This window comes from Echiichthys vipera, assembly GCF_963691815.1.
Source record: "Echiichthys vipera genome assembly, chromosome: 2".
Taxonomy (NCBI): Eukaryota; Metazoa; Chordata; class Actinopteri; order Perciformes; family Trachinidae; genus Echiichthys; species Echiichthys vipera.
This window is the reverse complement of record NC_139827.1, coordinates 37970981-37994023: the sequence shown is the minus strand read 5'-3', so window position 1 is coordinate 37994023 and position 23043 is coordinate 37970981. Positions and strand designations below refer to the sequence as shown.

Below are 23043 nucleotides of genomic sequence, written 5' to 3'. Positions count from 1 at the left end.
AAGTAACAAATGCATGGACTAGTTTTTCTGCATCTTTCTGAGACACAATGGCCCTCATTTATCAAACGAACGTACAGCAGAAAAACACGCATACGACCATTTCCTGGCAAACTTCGGCATTTATCAATTTGGACGTGAGCGGGAGCTAAGATCAAATCTCACGTCTGGTCTGAGCAAATTTCACGATTTTTTTCTATTTCAAAACAGCTCGGCTCCAGCCCCCCGCGAACCCGACAGGGACAAACGGTTGAAGATGAATGAATTAATGAATGTGTTGGCTCGCGGCTGCAGCAAGGCGCACTGCAAAGCCAAAGCTAGCTCCTCGGTTAGTGGCTACCCTCGATAAATTGCATTAAATGAAACAAGGTATCAGATGATTAACATTTTGGTATGGTTCTTCTAGGGGACAAAGGTTATCCTCTCACGGAATACCTAATAACCCCGCTGGCAAACCCCGCTACAGAGCAGGAGCGCAGGTTCAGCAGTGCGCACACACGCACACGGGTCTCAGTGGGGCCCAGCGTTTTTATGGGCCCCTTTTATTCCACTCTTAAGACTGCCAAAAGCACATCTTTATTTTGCTCCATCTCGGATGTCAGGATGCCGATCTGTGTGTCGGAAAAGTTTCTTTTCTTACCAGTGTTTCTACTTTCCACGTTTGACCTCAGTGGGCGAGGCCTCTGAACCAGGAATATTTAAGGGTGTAACATGTTAATGACGATCGAATTCAGCCACCTCATTTATCAAGGCCCGCTCATTCATACGCTGAGATTGGTCTGATACGAATGTTTCATAAATCACACGTGGGTCCTGTAGTACGACCAATTCTGCGCTCCGATCTGCCCCCGATTTCACGCAAGATTGATAAATGAGGGCCAATGTTCCTAATTTTTGCAATATTATGCAGGTGAAAATATGCAGTCATTGTTGTTAGTTTTATGTGAGAATCGAAGGACATAGCCTGATCAAAAATAACACCCTGATTCCTTACTGTGGGGCTGGAGGACAACACAACATCATCCAGAGTAACAATATCTTTAGCTATTGAGTTTTGGAGGCCTTCGGGGCCAAGTATGATAACTTAAGTTTTATTTGAGTTTAACATCAGATAATTGCCGGTCATCTAGGTTTTTTATTTCCTTAATGCACATTTGAAGTTTAGCTAACTGATTGGTTTCTTCTGGTTTGATCAACAAATACAATTGTGTTTCATCAGCATGTGTGCTTCCTTATAATATTTCCTAAGGGAAGCATATATAAGGTGAATAGAATCGGTCCAAGGACAGAACCCTGTGGGACTCCGTGACTAACCTTAGTGTGCATGGAGGATTTGTCGTTAACATGTACAAACTGAGCTCCATCAGATAAATAAGACTTGAAACATCTTAATGCGGTTCCCTTAATGGAAATTAGATGCTCCAGTTTCTGTAGCAGGATGCGAAGGTCAATAGTGTTGAAGGCCGCAGTAAGATCTAGTAAAACAAGTGCAGAGACAAGTCCTTTGTCTGAAGCTATTAGAAGGTTGTTAGTAATTTTACCAGTGTTGTTTCAGTGCTACAATTTGCTCTAAAACCTGACTGGAAGTCCTCAAATAACTCATCATTATGTAAAATGTCACTCAGCTGATTGGCGACTAATTTCTTGGGGATCTTAGAGAGAAAAGGAAGGTAAGATTTATGCAGTAGTTGGCTAGTACCTCAGGATCAAGACTAGGCTTTTTAAGAAGAGGTTTAATTACAGCTACTTTAAAAGACTGTGGTACATAACCTGCTGATAAAGAAATGTTAATCATATCTAATACAGGAGTGCTAACTAAAGGTAACACTTCTTTAAGTAACCTAATTGGAATAGAGTCTAGGAGACAAGTAGAAGGTTTTGATGCTGAAATAGTAGAGGTTAATTTCTTAAGGTCAACTATAGAAAAGCAGTCCAAGAATATATGTGGTCGTACAGTTGTTTCTTAGGTTCCTGGGTTTGAAGAAAAATTGGTGCCAAGCGAGTTGATTTTGTCTTTAATAGTTTTTTTGTCATTAGGTCATTAGGTCATTAGGTCATTAGGTCATTAGTCATTAGTCATTAGGTCATGAAGTCGTTACTACTGAGGGTTATAGGAATTACATGACTCAATAGAGCTGTGTCAACCTGGCTACAGTGCTGAAAAGAAATCTAGGATTGTTCTCCTCTATTAAAGATGAGTAATAGGCTGCATTACGGAGAGCCTTCCTATATATTTTTAGACTTTCATGCCAAACTAAGCGAGATTCCTCCAATTTAGCAGGGCACCATTTACTTTCCAATTTTTGCGATACTTGTTTTAATTCACAGGTTTGTGAGTTATACCACGGAGTTATACAACTTCCTCTGTTTCATTATCTTCTTATTTAAAGGAGCAACAGAGTCGGGTGTTGTTCGTAGTGAGCCTGCAACACTGTCAACAAGGTGATCAATTTCAGAGAAACTAACGTTAGTGCAGGAATCTTGATTTATATATATTTATATATATTTATATATATATTGAGATATATATATATATATATATATCGCAATATATATATAAATATATATAAACGCCGACAATGAAAACCCATCGTTACGATGACATGGCAATGCAAACCTTATGACTATTGACTTTTTTTTTTAATGTGATTTCATACATACCATTTCATTGCTCTTGGTGTAAAGATTGTTTTCCATATGGCACTGTTCATTATTGGGTTCCAATATTCCAGCTAATTTTCCATCGCCAGCCATGTGGAATCCAGCATCAGTGGTCAGTACAATCAGTCTAGTGCTGCTGTTCCGCCAACCGATTTTGTCCTTAACAAAAATATGTTTAAGGGACATTTTAAGCAAGAAAACGTCAAGCCATTCTCACTGAATAAGTGTTGTTTCCTTCACCAGGACATTAAATGCATAAGATTTTCTACACTTCACTTGAAATATAATGATGATGATGATGACTAAAAATCAAGGATTACTGTGTGATTCTATTGCCAACTTCCTAGGTCTACTGTGACAGATAAAGAGCTGATCGGACAGCCTCTTGCCTATAGTACCGTCTACATAGGCTCTAAGGGCCCGAACCAGGCACAGGAGCTCAGAGTAATCACCCCCCTCACCTAATGGGGTGATGGGGTTCAAATCATGCCAGTCGGATAGGCTGGTTGAGGTGCGAGCATGCCAGCACTTAAGGAAGAAAAGCCATGTTTGGCCACAAAGTAACGCCAGAGCCATCTGAGTTCCACCTCAAGCATGAATTGCTCACAAACAAGGCGTGCAGCTCACCTACATGCTTCGCTGAAGTGATGGCCAGTAGGAAGGCAGTTTTGGCAAACAATGACCTCAGCTCTGCCTGTGCCAACGGTCAAAAGGTGTTAAGCATAGGGCGTCCAACACCAGGGGAAGGTCCCATGCAGGAGCTCTAGGGGCGCTAGGAGGGCGTAATCTCAGTCCCCCTTTCAAGAAAAGGGACACCAGCCTGTGGCTTCCCACTGTGTCATTGTCAATTCTGGCGTGCTGCGACGAAATAGCAGCAACATACACCCTCAGAGCGTACTCACACTGTCCTTCCGCACCGCGACCCGGGCTTTAGGGTACTTGTCCCCCCTCCCTCTCCCCCCGTGCCCCAGCCCCGTTTGTACTCACACTGCCAGGGCCGGCCAATGCTTCTTGCTGTCCATATGTCATCACGCCGTAACACATCACACGCAATGATCGTGTGTGTGTGTGGCTTTGTTTACAAATCTTTCCACAGACCTCTGAGTTTTTGTGCGTCTTGTCGACTGTTTTTGAATATTTTCATCCGACCAAATCTGCAGTAAACACTCCACCTCTGCATCACACCAACGTGAACCTTTCACGCCATTGTTGTTGTTGTTAAATGTCCGCGCATGGTCCGTCCTTCTATTTACATTTCCGAACAGGCGGACATAACGCTACTGCCGTAGGGCTCGTGCTCGTGCTCGTGCTCGTACACGTGGACGGCCCGCTGGCCGCAGTTATGCGCGGAACGGGTGCACTCACACTGCTTAAAGGTACTAGGCTCTAGCTGAAAAAACGGTTTTGGCCCCGGCCAGAAGGACAGTGTGAGTACGCCCTCAGTGTAGAAGGAGACCGATCATCATCTAGGAGCGATTGCAAAAACTTAAGAATGGTAGGCACAGAGCAGTGCACTGGATGAACATTCTCAACTGAACACCAGTTAGAAAATAGTTTCCGCCTTTTCTGACACTGCAGATGGGTAGAGGGCGCTCTGGCGCTCAAAATAATTTTCCTGACAGGCTCTATGCAATCGCTTAGCAGCAGATTGGGCCCTACAAGGCCCAATCCCACAGCTGAAGGAGGCAAGGGTTGGGATGCCAAATCTGTCCCCCCAGCTGCGACAAGAGGCACCAGGTTGTCCTGCATTGAAGTTTGTGGAGCCGGGGAAACTAGGTCCTGGCAGGCCAGAATGGGGCCACTGATCACAGGAAGCATTGAATGATGAACTGATGAAGCACCCTGAGAAGCGTTTGGAAGATCAGGGTGAGCGGTGGGAAGGCATAGAGAAGGCTATAACCCCATGCATGGGCCAGAGCATCCTGACCCAGAGGGCTAGTCGCTTCCATTAAGGAGAACCAGAATAGGCAGTGGGCTGACTCCTCCGAGGCAAAGAGGTCCACCTCTGCTCTGACGAAGAGACCCCAAATGTTGTGCGCCACCTCTGGATGAAGCCGCCACTCTCCTAAAGGAGGCCTGCGACGGGAGAGGAAGTCCGCGAGCTGATTCCGATCTCCCGGTAAATACGCCACTCGTAGGCTGGTCAGGCAAGGGGCTGCCCATTTTAGAAGAGCCTGGGACACCTGCAGTAATCTGGTGCCCCTTGATGGTTTATATGAAAAACCGCCACAGTGTTGTCCGACCGGACAAGCACATGCTTGTCCCTCAGATATGGCAGGAAGTGCTTGTGTTCTAGGAGCACAGCCTGTAGCTCTAGCTCATTGGCATGCTCTGTGCAGTCTTGAGCAGACCACCAGACCGCGCCCCATCCGGAGAAGCAGGCATCCATCATGACGAGTTTGCAACAAAATGGAACAGAGCCCATGGGCACACCTCTCGTCAAGTATGACTCATCCCTCCATGGCAATAGGGCATGAAGGCACTGCTCTGACACTCTATGCCTCCTGTGTCTGTGCCACTTGGCGTACAAATGGAAGCTGTTCATCCATCTCCATCTCTGCAGTGGGCGTAGTGACAGCAAGCCCAAGGGATTAACAGTCAAGGCGGCCACCAATTTGTGTCCAGTGTCCAGATCCACACCGATGAAGGTTATGGTCTGTGAGGGAATCAAAGAGCTCTTCTCCCAGTGCACCCTCAGACCGAGCTGAGACACATGAGAGAGAAGGCAAGCTGTGTCCTAGGCGGCCTGAAGCCGGGTCGGCGCACAAATTAACCAATTGTTGAGGTATGGCAGGATCTTCAATTGTAGAGGCGAAAGAGCTGCCGCGATGCACCTGGTGAATACCTGTGGGGAGACAGAGTCCGAACAGGAGTATCCTGAACTGAAAATGACTGCCTTGGAAAGCAAAACGCAGAAACTTCCTGTGATGAGGCACAATAGAAACATGAAAATATGCATCCTTCAAGTCGACTGAGGTGAACCAGTCTCCTTCAGCAAGGTCATGAAGGACATCTGCTGTGCGAAACGTAAAACGGCAAGATTTTTAGAAACTTGTTGAGTCCCATTAGATCGAGGGACTGGCTGAAGCCCGGCGCATTTCTTTGTGACCAGGAAGTAAGTTGAATAGAACCCCCCCGGCTTAAGCAGGGGGTCCACAGGCTCGATTGCACCTCTGGTCAGGAGAGCACATAACTCCTGAACTAGGGATAGGTTTTTTTGCCGGGTCATTTTCTTGACCCGGGCCGGGTATTGGAGATTGTAAACCTGGACAAGTGTGGAAATCACCCAAGGATCCAAAGTTTGCACTGCCGAGCAGTCCAGCCCAGAGAAATGCCGACATCAACTTAAATTTCTGGCCCCACTGTGTGACAATGACACAGTGGGGTGGGGGGTGAGAGCACTCACTTCACTGATACCGTATCAACACGTGCTAAATCCTGCTAGCATAATATAACAAACAAATCAATCTTACTAAATGGTGACGTAGTTAGCTTGCTTCATTAGCGAAAAGTACCATGAAGTAAGAAAACAATGATACGGGCAAGGAGAGGGGAGCGAGGGCACTCACTTCACTGATACCGTATAGACGTTTGCTAACTCCTGCTAGCATAATATAACAAACCAATAGATCTTATCAAACGGTGACGGTAGTTAGCTTGCTTCATTAGCATTCTCAGTGTGCTCATGCTACTAGAATTGAAGCCATGTGGCTACATTTCATGTATTTGCTAATACTAGGCTTAAAACTCAGTACACTGTTACTTTCAGACTTATTACTCATGTGTATTTGGCATTAAGAAAGATTGACCATTACACATTTTGATTAGTTAAACATGTATGTTATTAGGTTCAGGGCTGGAAAAAAAAAGAAATTTAATTTTAAACAGTTAACATCCAAACATATTTAGCCAGATTAGGACAACTACTTATCCCTAACCGTAAACAAACTTAAACAGGACCTTAAAAAAGCTTTAGGTGATAAGAACAGATATTGTTGGAAAAGCAGGTGAAATATGTTATGTTCAATATATAGTTTTTCTCCTTATGTTGACATAAAACATGCTCTGAGCATCCATTACATTAAAAAATAAAACAAGGGGCAGCCAGTGGCACAGTAGTTAGAGCAGTTGCCCCATGTAAAGAGGCTGAAGGTCTTTGAAGCAGCGGTCTGTGGTCTGTGGCTGCATGTCTCCCCCTCTTTCTCTCTCGACCCATTTCCTGTCTGTCCTATTTAATAAAGGCTTGAAAACTGCCAAAAAAAATAATCTTTAAAAAAAACAAAACAACCTATGCTTGCTTTCCTTGTGTTACTCACAGTACATAGTAATATCTTTGGTCGAGTCCTTACCCCACACACAGCAGCCTGCATCATGGCATCAAGACTTCCTTCTGGGGAGTCCAAGTTCCCAGAAATGAACTGCTCAGTCACTTTTTTTTGGAATTCATCTTCTCTTGGTGTCATACTAAGGACATGTCGGTAGCCAAAAGCAGCCTGGCACTGCTGGTCCTTTTCATCACATGGCTTCAGCAGTTTCTCCTTGTTAGTGTTGGTGTAAGGAAGGACTGTCTTGTCAACAAAGGCACCAAACCCTGTAGTTATTGAAACGGATGGCAACAAAATACTTACTGGTAAGTACATAGGAGGGAGTAGTGGTAATAACGGCCATTGTACACAGGGTCTTTTCACATCTGGGCTAGTTTCGGCGGAGCAACTTGTGTGTCTGAAGTGTAATTCTCTTGTGAATGTATCTGAATGCCTTTATTTATTGACTATTGACTTTGAATCAACAACAATACATTTAATTTGTTTCTGACTTTACACATTTACTGAGGCGGTGGAAAGCGATGGATGGAGGGAAGTGGCCTAGCCCTCCATTCAGTTTCCTCCTGTCTATACTGGAATTGCGTCAGGCAGAATTTATTATATAGTTATCCCCAAAGCAATTTCAGTGAAATGCAACTGGACTTGGTTATTTGTCTAGGAAAACATTTCACCTCTCATCCAAGAGGCTTCATCAGTTAATTTACACATCTGACCAGGCTGGGCCTGGTCCAACTATCTGGTGTGGAGATCCAGGTATTTCACACCTTTCACAAGGCCTATGATGTCACTGGAACCCTTTATGCTCCACGTGCAAATGACCGCCATTGGATTGACAGTTGTTGCTGGGAAGTTTTAACTTTGTTATTGATCTATTGGGTCATAACAACACGTCGTTGGAGTCACAGGAGGCTATTTGTGAACAATTGTTCTTTGAGGTTAGATTGTTGAATCTCCTGGAAAGGGATGAAATGGCAGCATTGTAAATTGGAGATAAGTGGTGTCTCAGACCTCCTCCTCTGTTTAACGATGGTTTCTCTACTTTTGCCTAGTGGCTTCTTTTACTCATCTTTCAAACCATCTGTCCTCTCTGTCCAGGATGTGGACATTGTTTTCATCAAAGGAGTGGGCTTTCTCCTTGAGATGTAAGTGGCCAGCAGAGTCCATGCGTTTATGCAGTGGTTGTTTTGTTTCTCCAATGTAGAGATCTTTGCATTCCTTGTTGCATTGGGCAGCATGAACCAGATTGCTTTGTGGGTGTCTGGTGTTCTGTCTTTGGGATGTACTAGTCTCTGTCTTAGTGTGTTACTGGGTTTGAAATACACAGGGATGCAGTGTTTGTTGAAGATCCTCCTGAGTTTCTCTGATACCCCAGCCACATACGGGATAACTATGTTGTTTCTCTTGTTTTTTGTTTTTTTCAACCACTTTGGTTGTTTTCCTGGAAGCAGCGGCCGTTTTTCCAGGTCCAGCTGGGGTAACCACAAGTTATGAGGGCGCCTCTCAGGTGCTTGCATTCTTTCCCTTAGACCTGTGAGCTGGTGGGTACGTTATCAGCTCTGTGTTGAAGGGTTCTGATAACTCCAAGCTTGTGTTCCAGGGGGTGGTGGGAGTCAAACAGTAGATATTGATCTGTGTGAGTTGGTTTTCTGTATACCCCAATGTGGAGACTCCTGTCATTCTCCATATGGACATCACAGTCTAAGAAAGACAAACTGTTGTCCTTGACTTCTTTTCTGATGAACTTGATGTGTCTGTCCACTGAGTTTATATGTTCGGTAAAAGTTTGCACATCTTTGGATTTGATTTTAACCCATGTGTCATCCACATATCTGAATCAATGGCTCAGTGTTATTCCTTTGAAGGAGTTCAAAGCCTTGCCCTCTTCCTCCTCCATGTATAGATTTGCCACAATAGGGGATACTGGTGAACCCATGGCACAGCCGTGTTTTTGTCTGTAAAAGGGCCATTAAACTGGAAATATGTGGTGATCAGGCAAAAATCCAGAAGTTGGCAAACGTGGCCTGGTTTGAGATTTGGTCGGTTGTGTAAGGAATTGTCCTGTGTGAGTCACTCTCTTACTGTGGCCAGAGCCTCCATGGTTGGGATAAAAGTGGATACCATGGTTTCATCTGAATCCATTTTTAAGTCTCAGACTTTGTTCACAAAGTCTATGGAGTTTTGGATGTGGTGTGGGGTGTTACCCACCAGGGGGGCCAGGATATTGGCTATGTGCAATGTTGTAAGTGACCGAGTTTATGCTGCTGACAATGGGCCTGAGTGGAGTCCCTTCTGTATGGATTTTTGGGAGTCCCTATAAGCAGGGGGTTAATCCTGGGGATAGAGCCTGTAATATTGTGATTTGTCAATGACCCCTTATTTTTGTAGTTGCTGTTAGGGTCACGTTTCAGAGTTTTGTAAGTGTTCTAGGCACTAAGTAGTGCAGAGATCTTGCCTTGTAATCAGTCAATGAGAACAACTGTGCATCTACCCTTGTCTGCTGGAAGGATTGTGATGTTGTGGTCTTTGCTTAGTGTTGTTACTGCTTTTCTCTCCTTGATGGTAAGGTTGGGCGGGGGGACCTTAGCTTTGGACAAGGTTGCTGACACTTTTAACCTTAGCTGTTCAGCCTCAGTTCCAGTAGGGTAGTTTTTCTTTATTGCATATACTGTATCTGTAATCAACTCCACTATGGGCAGCTCTTTTGGAGACATGGCAAAGTTCAAGCCAGCGGCTAAGACCTCTCTGGGTGTGTAAGATCTGTACAACAAATTCTTAACCCATCTGTTATGTGTGTCTTTCTGTGCTGGAGTGTCAGGTTTTTGCCTCCAAATGAGTATTTCTGTGTTTTTGCAAATATTCTGGGATTGCAAATTGTGAAATTTGTTTGTTTGTCTTTCTTTTCTCTTGTTGTGTTCAGGTAGTTGGGCTTTCTGGGTGAAATCCACAACTTTTCTCCATGATAGAAACAGATACAGTTTCTGTAGTGAGAGGTCCGTTTTCTATTTTAGCCCTTCAATAGTGAAATTGATCTGTCGTATTCGCTCATTGGGAAGTTGGTTTTGAGCCTTTTCTATGATAATCTCCACGCTATGCCCTCTCATAGTGGAATTCAAGCATAGAATAATTTGTGTAAGCCTTTGTTGTTTGCATCTCAGAGTAAACCGTAGGTGGTTTCTGTAATCTGCAATTTTCTGAGCCAACCTTTCATGTTACCAAACCATTTTAAGGTTTGCCGACCCAAATTGGCATGCAATAAGCCTGTGAATGTTCTCATTTGTCCAGGTCATTGGCATCTCCAAAGCAATTTCAGTCAAAAGCAACTGGACTTGGTTATTTGTCTAGTAAGACGTTTCACCTCTCAGCCAAGAGGCTTCATCAGTTCATGTAGGCATCTGACCGGGCCTGGACTGGTCCAACTATCTGGTGTGGCTTCCTGTGACTCCAACGACTCGTGACCCAATAGAGCACTAACAAAGTCGAAACCTACTTCCTGCCAAAGACTGTCACTCTAACGACGGCCGTTGGCACTTGGAGCACAAAGGATTCAAGTGACATCATCAGCCTTGTGAAAGGTGAAATACCTGGATCTCCCTAGTTAGACCAGTCCCAGCCTGGCTTTTGACTGGAATTGCTTTGGGGATAACAATGACCTGGACAAATGAGAATATTCACAGGCTTATTATATAGTTGTTCTTATTCATATATATATACCAAGCTGCTAAGCTGCAGATAAAATCATCATTTTACCATTACAACATTGTTAGGCAAAATAAAACAAAAATACAGGTTAGGAAAAATTGCTGAGTAAGTCTGATGGAAGTTAAAGGTGTGCAATGGCAGACTTACTAAGACCATCAGACTTACTAAGACCATCAGAATTACTATTAATAACTATTAAATTTACTAAGCTGGACAGTCTTTTTTTTGCGTTCATATTACCATATGCCTCGTCCTGGAAGAGCACCTTAATTAGGCAGTGTGGTTGCCAACAAAAGATACTGCAAAAAAGTGTGATTAACTGTTTAGCCTTGAATAAAAATTAAGTCAGTTAGCCTGTTAAAAACAGAAACTGTGCCCTGTCAACTTATGTTCTCCATTCAGCCCATTTCATTTAAGCCTGAACTTTCTGTATATGGTCTATTTTATTTTGAAAGGTTCTGTATTCTGACAGATGGAGACCCCAAAATCCCTGTTACCATCCTGAGAGACTCTGCAGCCTCACAGTCAGTAATCCTGGGTGGTGTGTGTTGCTATTGTCAGAAAAGTCCTGTTAACTCTCATGCATTGGTCTGGGGGTTTATATTGCAGTTTGTGGGGGTACCTGTCCATGCTATTCACCTTGACTCAGGTTTGGTTAAGGGGCACGTAGTGGTAGGAGATAGTCCACAGTTTCCCATTAAAGGGGTACATTTCATTTTGGCTGGGGGCAAAGTGCTAGTCAGTCCTAATGGGATTCTTTCTTAACATCCGGAAGATTTGGAGTGGAGATATCTGGAGATGTTTTCTGTTTGTGCTATTGCATAATGTCTGAGAGGGGAAAGCAGGAGTTCTGATTGTTTAACATCTCCCCACCTGTTGCTTCTTCTCCAGCTCTGATGGTTCTTTCCTGTTGCTTCTCCTCTGGCTCTGGCTATTTATGTTATTCAAGCATCTTATTGATGGGCAAAAATGTGATCAGTCTCCACATCCTCTTTTTGATGCTGTTGTCTCAGGGGAAGAAATTGTAAAAATCTCCACTGGTTACTTTTTGAAAGAAAAAGCGTGAATGAATCAGACCATCTCTCCTTAGTCATGTACCCAAATCCAGTTGTCAGTGAGCTGTTTGTGTTAGTTCTTTGCAAAACTCTAAAGCAGGTGATTTGTTTTCACGACTTTGTGCTCCATAACTCAGTTTCCCTAAGCCATTCCAATGTGCAAAATCCCACTGTTGTAAACCACTGCTGATATGCTTGATATGTCTGTAATTTCCATTTCAAGCTTTGCAAAACAAGACATGTCTGGGGTTTGACAAAACTGCCATGAAGACATAAAGACGACAAAAAGGTAAAATTTTCTGTCTAGGAGAAAAGAAGTTGATGTTGTTGCCTATTCACAGTTTTGCTCGGCAAGCATGTTACAGCCACAACAATGTAGTAAAGGACAAGGTTTCTAGAGAATATGTTCTGTTGTGCTGAAATCATTGATGACGCACAGGCTTGTCAGGTGTTTTGTTCAGTGCAGGTCCCCCTGTGACTCTGGCCGCTTCAACATTGTCTGATGTCGACTTTGTTGTTGGGCTGTAGAGTCCTGTTGTCCAAGAACTACTGCAGATTTCTGAAAAGTCTAGACTTGACAATTTTTTCTGCATGATTGATTCCCAGTGTTTGGATGTGGTCAGTTTAATTTAATCTTATGTGTGTCTTTTTTCAGATGATGTGTTACAGCATTATATGCCAATATGTCCAAAATGCTGCAGCTCGTGTGCTGACTAGAACAAATCGACTATATATAAATTATGCATTTTTCTGCACTAGCAAATCATGGACAAGTTTGTTGAGGTACTGCCAGGTAAACGTAAAGCGGAATATGAATCCACACCAGATGTACAGTACATTGCATAAGAGACTGCGTTGTGCTGTGTAATTAGCTTGTGAGAGTATGAAGCTGAACAAGTTAAGATGCTATTGGAGACTTCACATCCCAAAAACAAAGAGAAGGCCATTGATTTCTTCAGAAAAAACTAGTCAACTGTCATGCTCAACAGAGTTGCTTTACTAAAGCAGCTTCTTTGCCTGCAAATGCTCAACATGCCTCTTACAGAGTTGCTCAGTTTAAAAAACTGCAAAAATAGCTAAGGAATTAATACTACCTGTCGCTATTGATATAGCCTCAACTATGATAGTTGACACAACAACCAGCAAACTAAAGACTATTCAAGACAATACTTGCTAGGTGCATTGACATGTCAAGAGACATAGAGGAGCAGTTTAATGACAAAATACGAGACAACCATTTTGCTCTACAGATGGATAAAGCTACACACAGTAACAAAGACTGTATATTCATAACATTCATCAGATTTATTGATGGCCAAGATTTGAGGGAGGATTTGCGTTTTTGCAAACGCGTATCTACCAGAGCCACTGCAAATGAATGGCTGGGAAACGGAGAGGGCTGCAAGCACTAATCAAGCATTTCTCCCCCAATGTTCAGTGGATCCACTGTATGATTCACAGAGAGGCGCTAGCATCTATACAGCTGAGTCCTGAGCTGAATGATATTATAAAGGACATCATTGCTACTGTAAACTAGATTTAAACAAGACCTGTCAAATCCCAGAAAATGGGATCCGCCCAGTGTTGGGAAAGTTTACTCTCTACATGAACTAGTTCAAAGTTCAGTTCACAAATTTAAAAATTAACTAGTTCATAGTTCTTTTTTTTAATATGTTGCTGCGAGCTATTCTTTTTCAAAATGATTGCCACGGCACATATAGAACCACAGACAACAATTATTTTAACAGTTTTAACTTATAAACGATGGCACCTTTTTGAATGGTTGCAACCCCTTAATTAAGTTTATGAAAGCTAGGCTATCCACTTTACTCAAAGGCTGCAGGTCTCTGACAATATACTGCACTGCCAGGTTTAACCGAGCTGCTACTGTACGAACTAATGAGATTTGGGACTTGATTTTTTATTTGCTCGCACAAACCTTAAAAGGTTAGCAGAATGAACGTGTTCACAGTAACGTTCATCAGGCAGTAATAAAGTACGTTCAGTTCACATTCGCCCAAAATATGAACGAGTTCCTGAACTAATAACTTGCTCATGAAACTTGCCTACCACATGTTTCAGAAACTCAATGAACTAAATCTCCAGATGCAGGGCAGCAACACACCCCTTCTACAGCTGGCAGATAAAATCACATCATTCACAAGAAAACTGGTGATGTGGGAACATGAGTGAAAGAGGGGAACACACACTGGAGATCAAAATTAGAGAACTAATTATTAATACTTGATTTATTCTGAACTACTGTTATTTTTTATTGTTCAGAATTTGATAGAATATCAGCCATGGCTATACCACTGCTGCACAAGCATGTTTTTAAGTAACCAAGCAAATAACCAACCAAAACCTTTATTTTGTGAAAAAAAAACAGTGAGCAAAATTAGAGAACACTTTTAGATCCCTCCTAGTTATTGGTGTTAATCTAGCACCTGGTGACAATTTACTTCATTGTTGGACACATCCTATTTACCTGGCATCTCTCCTACTTACTTTGCAAGATGGCAAGCTAAGGTGACTGAAAACCTGAGACAGCAGGTTGTCCAGATGAAGACCAAAGGGATGATCCTCTCAGCCATCGGAGAGAGGTTGAGCGTCCACAGTCCTTGACTTCAAGAATAGTGAAACTTTACAAGGACACAGATTCCTTTAAGCCCCTCAAAAAGGCCGGTCATCCACGTAAAACAAGTGTACGAGAGGAAAGGATTATGCAAGACTCTCAATGGGGAGTCAGTTCAACGCTGCAGCTGGAGATGGTCTTAGGTTCAGTGCTGAACAGGGCAAAGATCTGTCTCTGCACACAGTGTCTCACTGTTTAAGACTTTTTGGACTGAAAGCCCACTCTGCAGTGACCAAACCTCTCATCAGCGGAAAGAATAAAAAGGCTAGACTTGCCTTTGCATGTTGTGTGGGAAACAGAGCAGTGTGAGAAACTAGTGATGTCCTGTGGGCACAGATGTGTTGGAGTCATTCAAAGCTGTGTGCTCTACACTTCCTATTCATTTTTGAATCCTATTGTCATGAACGATATATATGCCCATATATATAGATATATACCCGGGATATACCCCAAAAATGTCACAGAGGAAACGTGGAACTCTCATTTCTTGGCCTTAACATAGAGACGATTTTCCTAGCGACGCTGGAGAACCTGACGAACGTGAACCTGAGAGGTTATAGAGACGACTTGTAGGAAAAGTTGACCCGGGCAGCAATTCAATGGGACAATCATAAGGACGGTGGGGAGGTAAGGATAACGCCTTAGCCTTGCTAAATACCTCTGCGATATCGTGATACACGGGAGGCACGGAAGACAAGTCAGCAGGTTCAGGTAGTGAGGAACTGGGGTTACTGGGACATCTAGGAGGAGCTGAACGAAGACAAGAAGAATGGCAATTGCTGCTCCAACTCACAACCCTACCAGTTAACCAGTCAATAACCAGGTTGGGAGTGATAAGCCAGGGGAGACCAAGAACCACGGGGCATTAGTTGACGGCATAATGTGGAAGGCAATTGACTCCGAGCAAGAGACATGATTAAAGGCAAAGTCTCCGCGGAGATCTGAGCGAGATCGCTCCCACTGAGACTATTTACCATTAATGGTGTCTCGAGCTGGTTCACAGGGATAGCACTGGATCTCACAAATTCCGAGTCAATAATGTTAGTGTCAGCCCTAGATTTAATTAATGCTTGAAGGGAAAATTCCCCGCCCTCACAACTCAATACTACGTCCAGGTTAATAAGTTGACGGGAAATATTAGGAACAACTGAACGACTCACCAGAACCCCGTCTGAGACTGGTGAGTCTGGCAGTTTCATAGGACAGTTGGCTATCTGATGAGTCAAAGCTCCACAGTAAATACATAATCTACCTCTAAAGCGCCGCTCACGTTCAGTCAAATGGCTACGACCTAGCTGCATGGGTTCCTCCTGGACTGGAGCAGAGGACAGGGGAACCCGGTTGCTCACAGGTACATAGGGAGTAGACACAGGGGAACTAATGAGGGAACCTGGCGTAACTGGGGGACCTGACCGTCTCTCACGGCGCCTCTCACGGCGCCTCTCACGGCGCCTCTCACGGCGCCTCTCACGGCGACGGTTGTCAATCTTAATGGCGAGGCTAATAAGCTCCTGAAGGTTAGCAGTCTCAGATCTTCCCACTTAACTGTCCTTAACCTCCTCATTTATCCCCTTAAAGAATACACTCTGAAGAGCCATCCTAATTCTGCCGCTAGAGTACGAAATTCAACAGAGTAATCTGCAGCACAAGCGAACCCCTGGCGTAGGTCCAGCAACTGATTGCCGGAATTGCAATTAGAGACAGGATGATCATAAACAGACATAATCTCACTGGAGAACTGTTGGAAAGTGGCCTGCCGAGTCAGGGGATTATTCCAAAACGCAGCTCCCCAGACTCGAGCCCTACCGGACAACAAACCAAGCACATAGGCTATCTTGGTGCTATCGTTAGCATATGTGAGAGGCTGCTGACCAAAAACCAGAGAGCATTGGAACAGAAGAATCCTGCATTCACCCAGTGTACCACAATAACGCTCTGGTGCCAGAACATAGGGCTCACGAGGGAGGAGAGTACTCACAGTAGTAGCGGGTGACTCAGCATTCACCGGAGCAGCAAGGAGAGGTCCTACCTGTGTCTCCAAACGAGTTAAGCAGGCCGTTAACTGACCAAGACTCTCCATGATTCCTTGCAGCGTCAGTGAATGTTTACCAAGCAGTACTCCCTGGGAGGTGACCGCGTGACGAACGGAAAAACCCGGGGGATCAATGTCCACGGGGTCCATGTTATGGCAGGACCGTTCCGTCATGAACGGTACAGAGATAACACAAAAAGACTGGACCGAATGCAGACATGGACACGGAATAAAAGTACAAACAAAAGTTAATAATAACTACAAAAAAAACGTAAAACACTACAGGGTAACAGGAATACTAATAACGAGACGGTCGAGGAAAAACAGGAACGAGGAGACGATGGATGATCAGGGAGACGGACGAGGAAACAGGAACACGGGAAACTATGGAGAAACAAAATACAAACAACGATTAAATATACTTATCGACGGGGAGCGTGAAAACCACAAACGAGTTAGGAATGACAATCCGGGGGGAATAGTTTACCATTGAAGGAATACAACAGTCAGGCGCTGCATGCCTGTCAGCTCTGGGTTTAAGTAGTCCTTAGGTGATTTAGTGTAACTAGCTGCAGCTTGGGGGAAACACGCCTACCGGACCTAGACGACAACAAGAGGGAGACACATGCAGGGAAAGACAGACAGAGGGAGACAAACTCACACAAAAAGGGAGAGAGGAGGGTACTGACAGAACCGACTCTTGACACCTATAGCCCGAAGAAAACATTTTTGAAATCTTCTCTTCTGAAACAATGGTTACTGTTCTCTGTATTTTGCTCACTGTTTTTTTTCACAAAAGGTTTTTGTTGAAGTGCCTTGGTTATTTACAAAACATGCCAGAACCATGCTAGTGGTATAACCACATCTGATATTCTATAGAATTATGGACTAAAAACAAAAACAGTATTTCAGAATAAATCAAGAATTAATAATTTGTTCTCTAATTTAGATCACCACTGTATACAATAACAAATTTCAATAAAACAGTACTGTCACACTATTTTTCCCACTTTTGCTCTCTTGTTATAAAACTACTACCATACCCCGCTAGCAATAACTAAATTGATGCTTAAGATTTATAAAAACTTAAAATACCTACTTGATTTGTTAAAGATAATTGCACTATAAGCTGTGGCTGTATTCTAAAGGGTTATAAAAAATATAAGAATTTTAGATCATTCAATTAATCAGGATTAAGATTGCAGTCTCATTACCTATTTCAGCATGTTCAGTGATTTTATTCAAAGCTGCAAAAAGATCTTGTCCCAGTTCTTTGACATTTTCCAAGTCATCTTTCATAGAGTTAGACAGGTCCATCAGGTAGTAGAGATCAACTGGATAACCTTGAACTCTTTTAAAAGAAACACTGAATGTAGTAGGAAGCCCTGTAAACACAAAAGAAAGAAAAGATACAATGCTAATGTATGCATATTCCGTTCAGAAATGCTTCCAGTCCCATCTTCTTTTTTTTTTAAACTTTCTATGTGGGAAAATCATGCTAGATAAAATTAATGAATCATAGCAGTCATTTTTAAATACTATATACTATTCTATATTGAAATACATGAAAACATTGTAATTTTTTTTTTAAATGTCTGACTATTTTTTAAATTGCAAACATTCCAATGACAAATCCAGACAATGACCCTGGAACCAACAGGTCACTTCATTAGTTTTATTCTGATGTGGAAACCAAACAATACATTCCTTCAGTTGTTAAAGGTCAGCATTAACTATTAATTGATCCCACTAACCGGGTCGCAGTCTCAGACTAATCTTCTGTGGACTCAGCTGGACAGGCTCCTGTTGGTTGAATGACACAGACAGTGGATCTTTCTTGACAATGGTTAGGTTGTTTCTTTGGGGAGATGATTTCATCCATCTTGCATCCTCTTTCTATCACTGAGCTTGGGTGTCACAGCGTACTGCTTCCTGCTCTCCTGCTTTGGTGAAATTCTGAGAGCGAGCAAGAGAGAGAGAGAGAGAGAGAAGAGAGAGAGAGGAGAGAGAAGAGAGAGAGAGAGAGAGAGAGAGAGAGAAGAAGAGAGAGAGAGAGAGAGAGAGAGAGAGAGAGAGAGAGAGGAGAGAGAGAGAGAGAGAGAGAGAGAGTAGAATAAATGTTACAGCGCTTCAAGACCCAAGCCAAGTTCCTCTGTCTAGATTGCCACTTGCTCATTAGTGTGAAGGGGGGTTAGCCCAAAAGGTTGCAACAACTATTGTCCAGGCCTCACTTAAGGTGGACTGACCTATAAGCTGGCCCAGCTGTTCTCATTTTAGAAGTTGCTCCTCTGAGCTCAGAAGTAAAGAGAATAAGCACATTTCCCAAAAAGTTGAACTATTACATTTACAATTGTTGCGCACACCACACACACACACACACACACACACACACACACACACACACACACACACACACACTCACACTCACACTCACACTCACACTCACACTCACACTCACACTCACACTCACACACACACACAACTATATATATATATATATATATACACTCAATATACATTGGAATATTTTTTATATATATTTCACAGGATGCAGTGCACTTGAGAGTCAGGTGAGAGGCAGGTGAGAGAAGAGATATTTCTGTCTCTAGTACTGAGTTGTAACTCAGTGATAACTTTTGGAGTTATCTATAAGCAACTCAGGCATTTGTATAATATTTTAATTTATTTTCAATTTTTTTTTTAATATTTTGTCTAATTTTCATTAATATGTATATAACCATAATTAAAACCATATAACACCAAATGGGAGTTTAACACATCAAATATATATACAGTATATATATATGACCTATATATACACAGATATATATATATATATATATATATATATATATATATATAATAGTATATATATATATATATACTTATATATTTATATATATTGGGAATCCCCTGAATGTCCCTGGGACTCACTGCATTGAATACCTCAACATCACTGGTTACAGGTTGTTTTGCCTCCTCCTCAGTGGCATGATTATACGTAATTCTGTATGATGTGGGACACACTAAATAAAGCTGAGTGTATACTGTATAATGTTACTGTAGGTTTTTATGTCCGTGCCCATGCTGTACCAAGATCTTCACAGACATCAAATTTGTGTTGTAACAAAGTTTAGGGCTGCCACCAATGTCTTTTTTTAAATAAGTATTATAATCTATTATCGACTATTTAATTGATTAATCCAAATGATTAATATGCTCCAAAAAAATCTAATTTTCAATTTTATTTAAGTTAATTTCATTTTTTTACAAACTGTATGCCACATTTTATATTGTGGCGCATAATAATGTGAATTAAAGATGCAAGCAGCAAGGGCCCCAATAAGTGCCGACCAAGGTCAGGCGGTGTTGGCAAGACTCTGGGCAAGACAACTGTGCATTTCCAAGCATGGTCACAAGTCACTTTTTGCAAGTACAAGTCAAGTCTGGAGTATTTGAGGGGAAGTCAAGTCTCAAGTCTCTGAGGGCAGCAGCAAGTCCTAATCTACCCTTTTATGGTTTGAATAAGTAATAATATAGAGTTGAAGTGCAACCGTATTATATAATTACACAAAGTTCCAACTAAAGATATCTTATAATCTAGTGTAAATAAACAAGGTCTGCTGCTCCCTTTACTTGAACTAATTACAGACAGACCTGAAACTCCAGGTCCTGCTCTTTGCTATTGAATTCTATTAAAGAAGTTTGAAATAACTTGGAGGCAGATATATCTGACTGTGTGGTGGATTTTGATGTAAATTTGCTGTTTTCACTTATTTGATATATTTTTTATTGTAGTATAGTCATGTATTATGTATTGGCTGCTCATTGTGTTTGTCAGAAACGTTGTCTTGGCCAGGACACTCTGAAAAAAAGAGATTTTTAATGTCAGTGAGCTCTTCCTGTTAAAAAAAATAAAAATTCCTCTGGTCTCTCAAATGCAGTGTAATTGTTAATGTTAATAACGTAGTAACATTAACATTATGTGGTTACAATAAACCTGTAACGTAAACTTGCCTTTAGCTGACATTAATAATGAACATGTTTTCTGCCGGTTTAGCACCGGTTAGAAAACACTTTTCAGGAATATGTAATTTAACAAACACCAATCTAAAAGTTAACCTCTCACAAAGCTAACATTAGTAGCAAGATAACGTTGATAGATTATAAATGAGCTTAAAACAGTTATTAGTTTCAGTGATACTTTTGTTTGGGCTGTGCCTGAAGTCATTAAAGCCAAACAATATGACAAATGGTAATGGAACTGCAGCAGCAGACTGGGGTGAAGTTAGCTTTTAGTTGGATATGTGGATAGGCTGGGACCAGGGTGGGGCCGCTGAATAGCCATCTCGGAGCTAACTTCACCCCTGTCATCAGCAGCAGCAGGTGATGTTCTCTCAAACATCTCTGTGGGAGAGAATGACATTCTGCTCCAGATGTTAATGCTCCAAAAAGTACATCAATAAAAAGATTGTGCACAAGTCTCAAATCTGGAGTCTGAGTCAAGTCTTAAGTCTTTCAGGGGCGAGTCCGACTGTTGATGATTGTGATAATGTTGATAAATGGTGTAATTATGCATGTATGTATAATTAGGGTTGTTATGGTGAGCTGACAAAAGGTGCCTGTATCTGCATTGATTTTGATTAATTGTTTATGCACTTTACTTCTTAAGTATTTAGTATTAATTTGAATGTAGTTACACTTTGCCACATTAGTATAATAGAGATGTGTACACATGGGATTTATTATTGCTCTGGTCCTGTTTTGTGTAGGCCAGGTGTCAATGAAGAAGATGATGCTGAGGATTTGATTGTGGTGGTGAGCTACCAAAGAGTCTTGACCGAAAACCTGATCAGCGATCCCCCCAGTTCACTCTGCTCCTGCCGGGTCGGGTAGGAGGCTCCTTGGGGTCAGCCAGGAACCCTTGCAACGCACACTTCCCACATACTATCTCCTCCTCTGTTCCTTATCACAAAAGCACATCCCCCTGTCACATTCCCTGGCAACATGGACTCAATTGGACTTAGCATCGAGTGCTGAACTGTACAAACCCTGGTATTAACCCATGGTATTGGGTTAATTTTTGAGTTATTTTCATTTCTTTTTTCCCCCAACTCTAGTAGTTAAGTATTTATTTTCAATTGAATACAATTATATATTTTCTTAAAGTTAATTTAATAGCAATTTTGTGTTTTCCTTATTTGTTCTCTAATACATGGTGCCTATTTAAACAAACTACTTTGTCTCTGTGTGTTGTTTCCATTCCACCATTTCCTTTTTGAGTCGAATTTAAAATCTTCTTTTTTACATAGCCTAACTTAATCTGTTCATTTATATATCTCATCTCATCTCATCTTCAACTGCTTATCCGGGGTCAGGTCGCGGGGGCAGCAGCTTTAGCAGGGGACCCCTAACTTCCCTTTCCCGGGCCACATTAACCAGCTCTAACTGGGGGATCCTGAGGCGTTCCCAGGCCAAATATAATCTCTCCACCTAGTCCTGGGTCTTCCCCGAGGCCTCCTCCAAGCTGGACGTGCCTGGAACAGGGGGCATCCTTACTAGATGCCCGAACCACCTCAACTGGCTCCTTTCAACGCAAAGGAGCAGCAGCTCTACTCCGAGTTCCTCACGGATGGCTGAACTTCTCACCCTATTTCTAAGGGAGACTCCAGCCACCCTCCTGAGAAAACCAGCTTTCATGACCATATGCTACATCATTTGATGAGCTAGCCAGGAGGTTTTGGTAAGGTATTGGAACACACACATTTATTTTTTGTTTGACAATCAGAATCATTCATCATGGATATTTTTGATAAAGATGGGATTAAGGTTCCTAATGCAGTAATGTTTGAAGGCATGACAAATACCGAAACTGATGAAGAAGTAATTGATTTTCTGAAACAATATGGGTCTATTTCCTAAATGGTAACAATAGATGAACCCTACTCCCCATTCAATCAAACACTCAGTTTTAGAATTCAGTTCTGGGGCTGCGGTAAGTGTGTTGCAAAGCATTTTAGCCTACTCTCACTACACGGTGACTCGAAGGTAGCGTATGAAATTTGTGATTTGACGATATTCTGTACAGGTAGGGCAGGCGACAACTAATTCTTACCTGCCGGAGTTGGACAAGCTTGCGAAGCTTACGGGGAGGGACTTTGCAGATGTTTTAACCAGTGCAATGTCTGACCTTGGTCACTCTGTCATTAGGCTGCAGCCCCTCCCTACTGGTGAGAAGAAGTCTCCGCCGTCTCTTCACTTCCTGTGTCTTAGGCGTCACCACCAGCTGCAACCTTCACTTTGCCCACCACCACCTTTCCCAGCAGGAAGGAGGAGCCCACAGTTTCTAACGTGAGCCAGACCTAGATCAGCTACACCCGCTATGGCTCCTCATGAGATCAATCCCCCAGAAGCACAACACTATGCTATTGAGCACATCGTCAAGAATGAAGATAATGGCTTCCACCACTGGGCACAGAGACTCAGATCTTTCTCTGGTAAGGTGCCACGGCCACAGAATGAAACCGACTATGACACATGGCACTCTGGTGTGGATCTGCATCTGCAAGACCCTTCTGTTTCTGATCGCCACCGCTCAAGGAGAAGTCTGCTGCCACCTGCTGCTGGCATGGTTAAGCA

The 23043-nt window shown here is 42.5% G+C and overlaps 1 protein-coding gene across 1 annotated transcript in view; it reads right to left on the bottom strand.

Annotated features, from left to right (window-relative positions):
- The window catches only part of LOC310958671 (integrin beta-2-like), a 74055-nt gene that overhangs the window by 16734 nt on the left and 34278 nt on the right, over positions 1-23043 (bottom strand). The window contains 6 exon segments of the mRNA XM_083929715.1: positions 2659-2817; positions 7008-7249; positions 17619-17789; positions 18159-18261; positions 18263-18306; positions 18309-18360. Of these exon segments, the coding sequence (XP_083785841.1) occupies positions 2659-2817; positions 7008-7249; positions 17619-17789; positions 18159-18261; positions 18263-18306; positions 18309-18360 (771 nt within the window).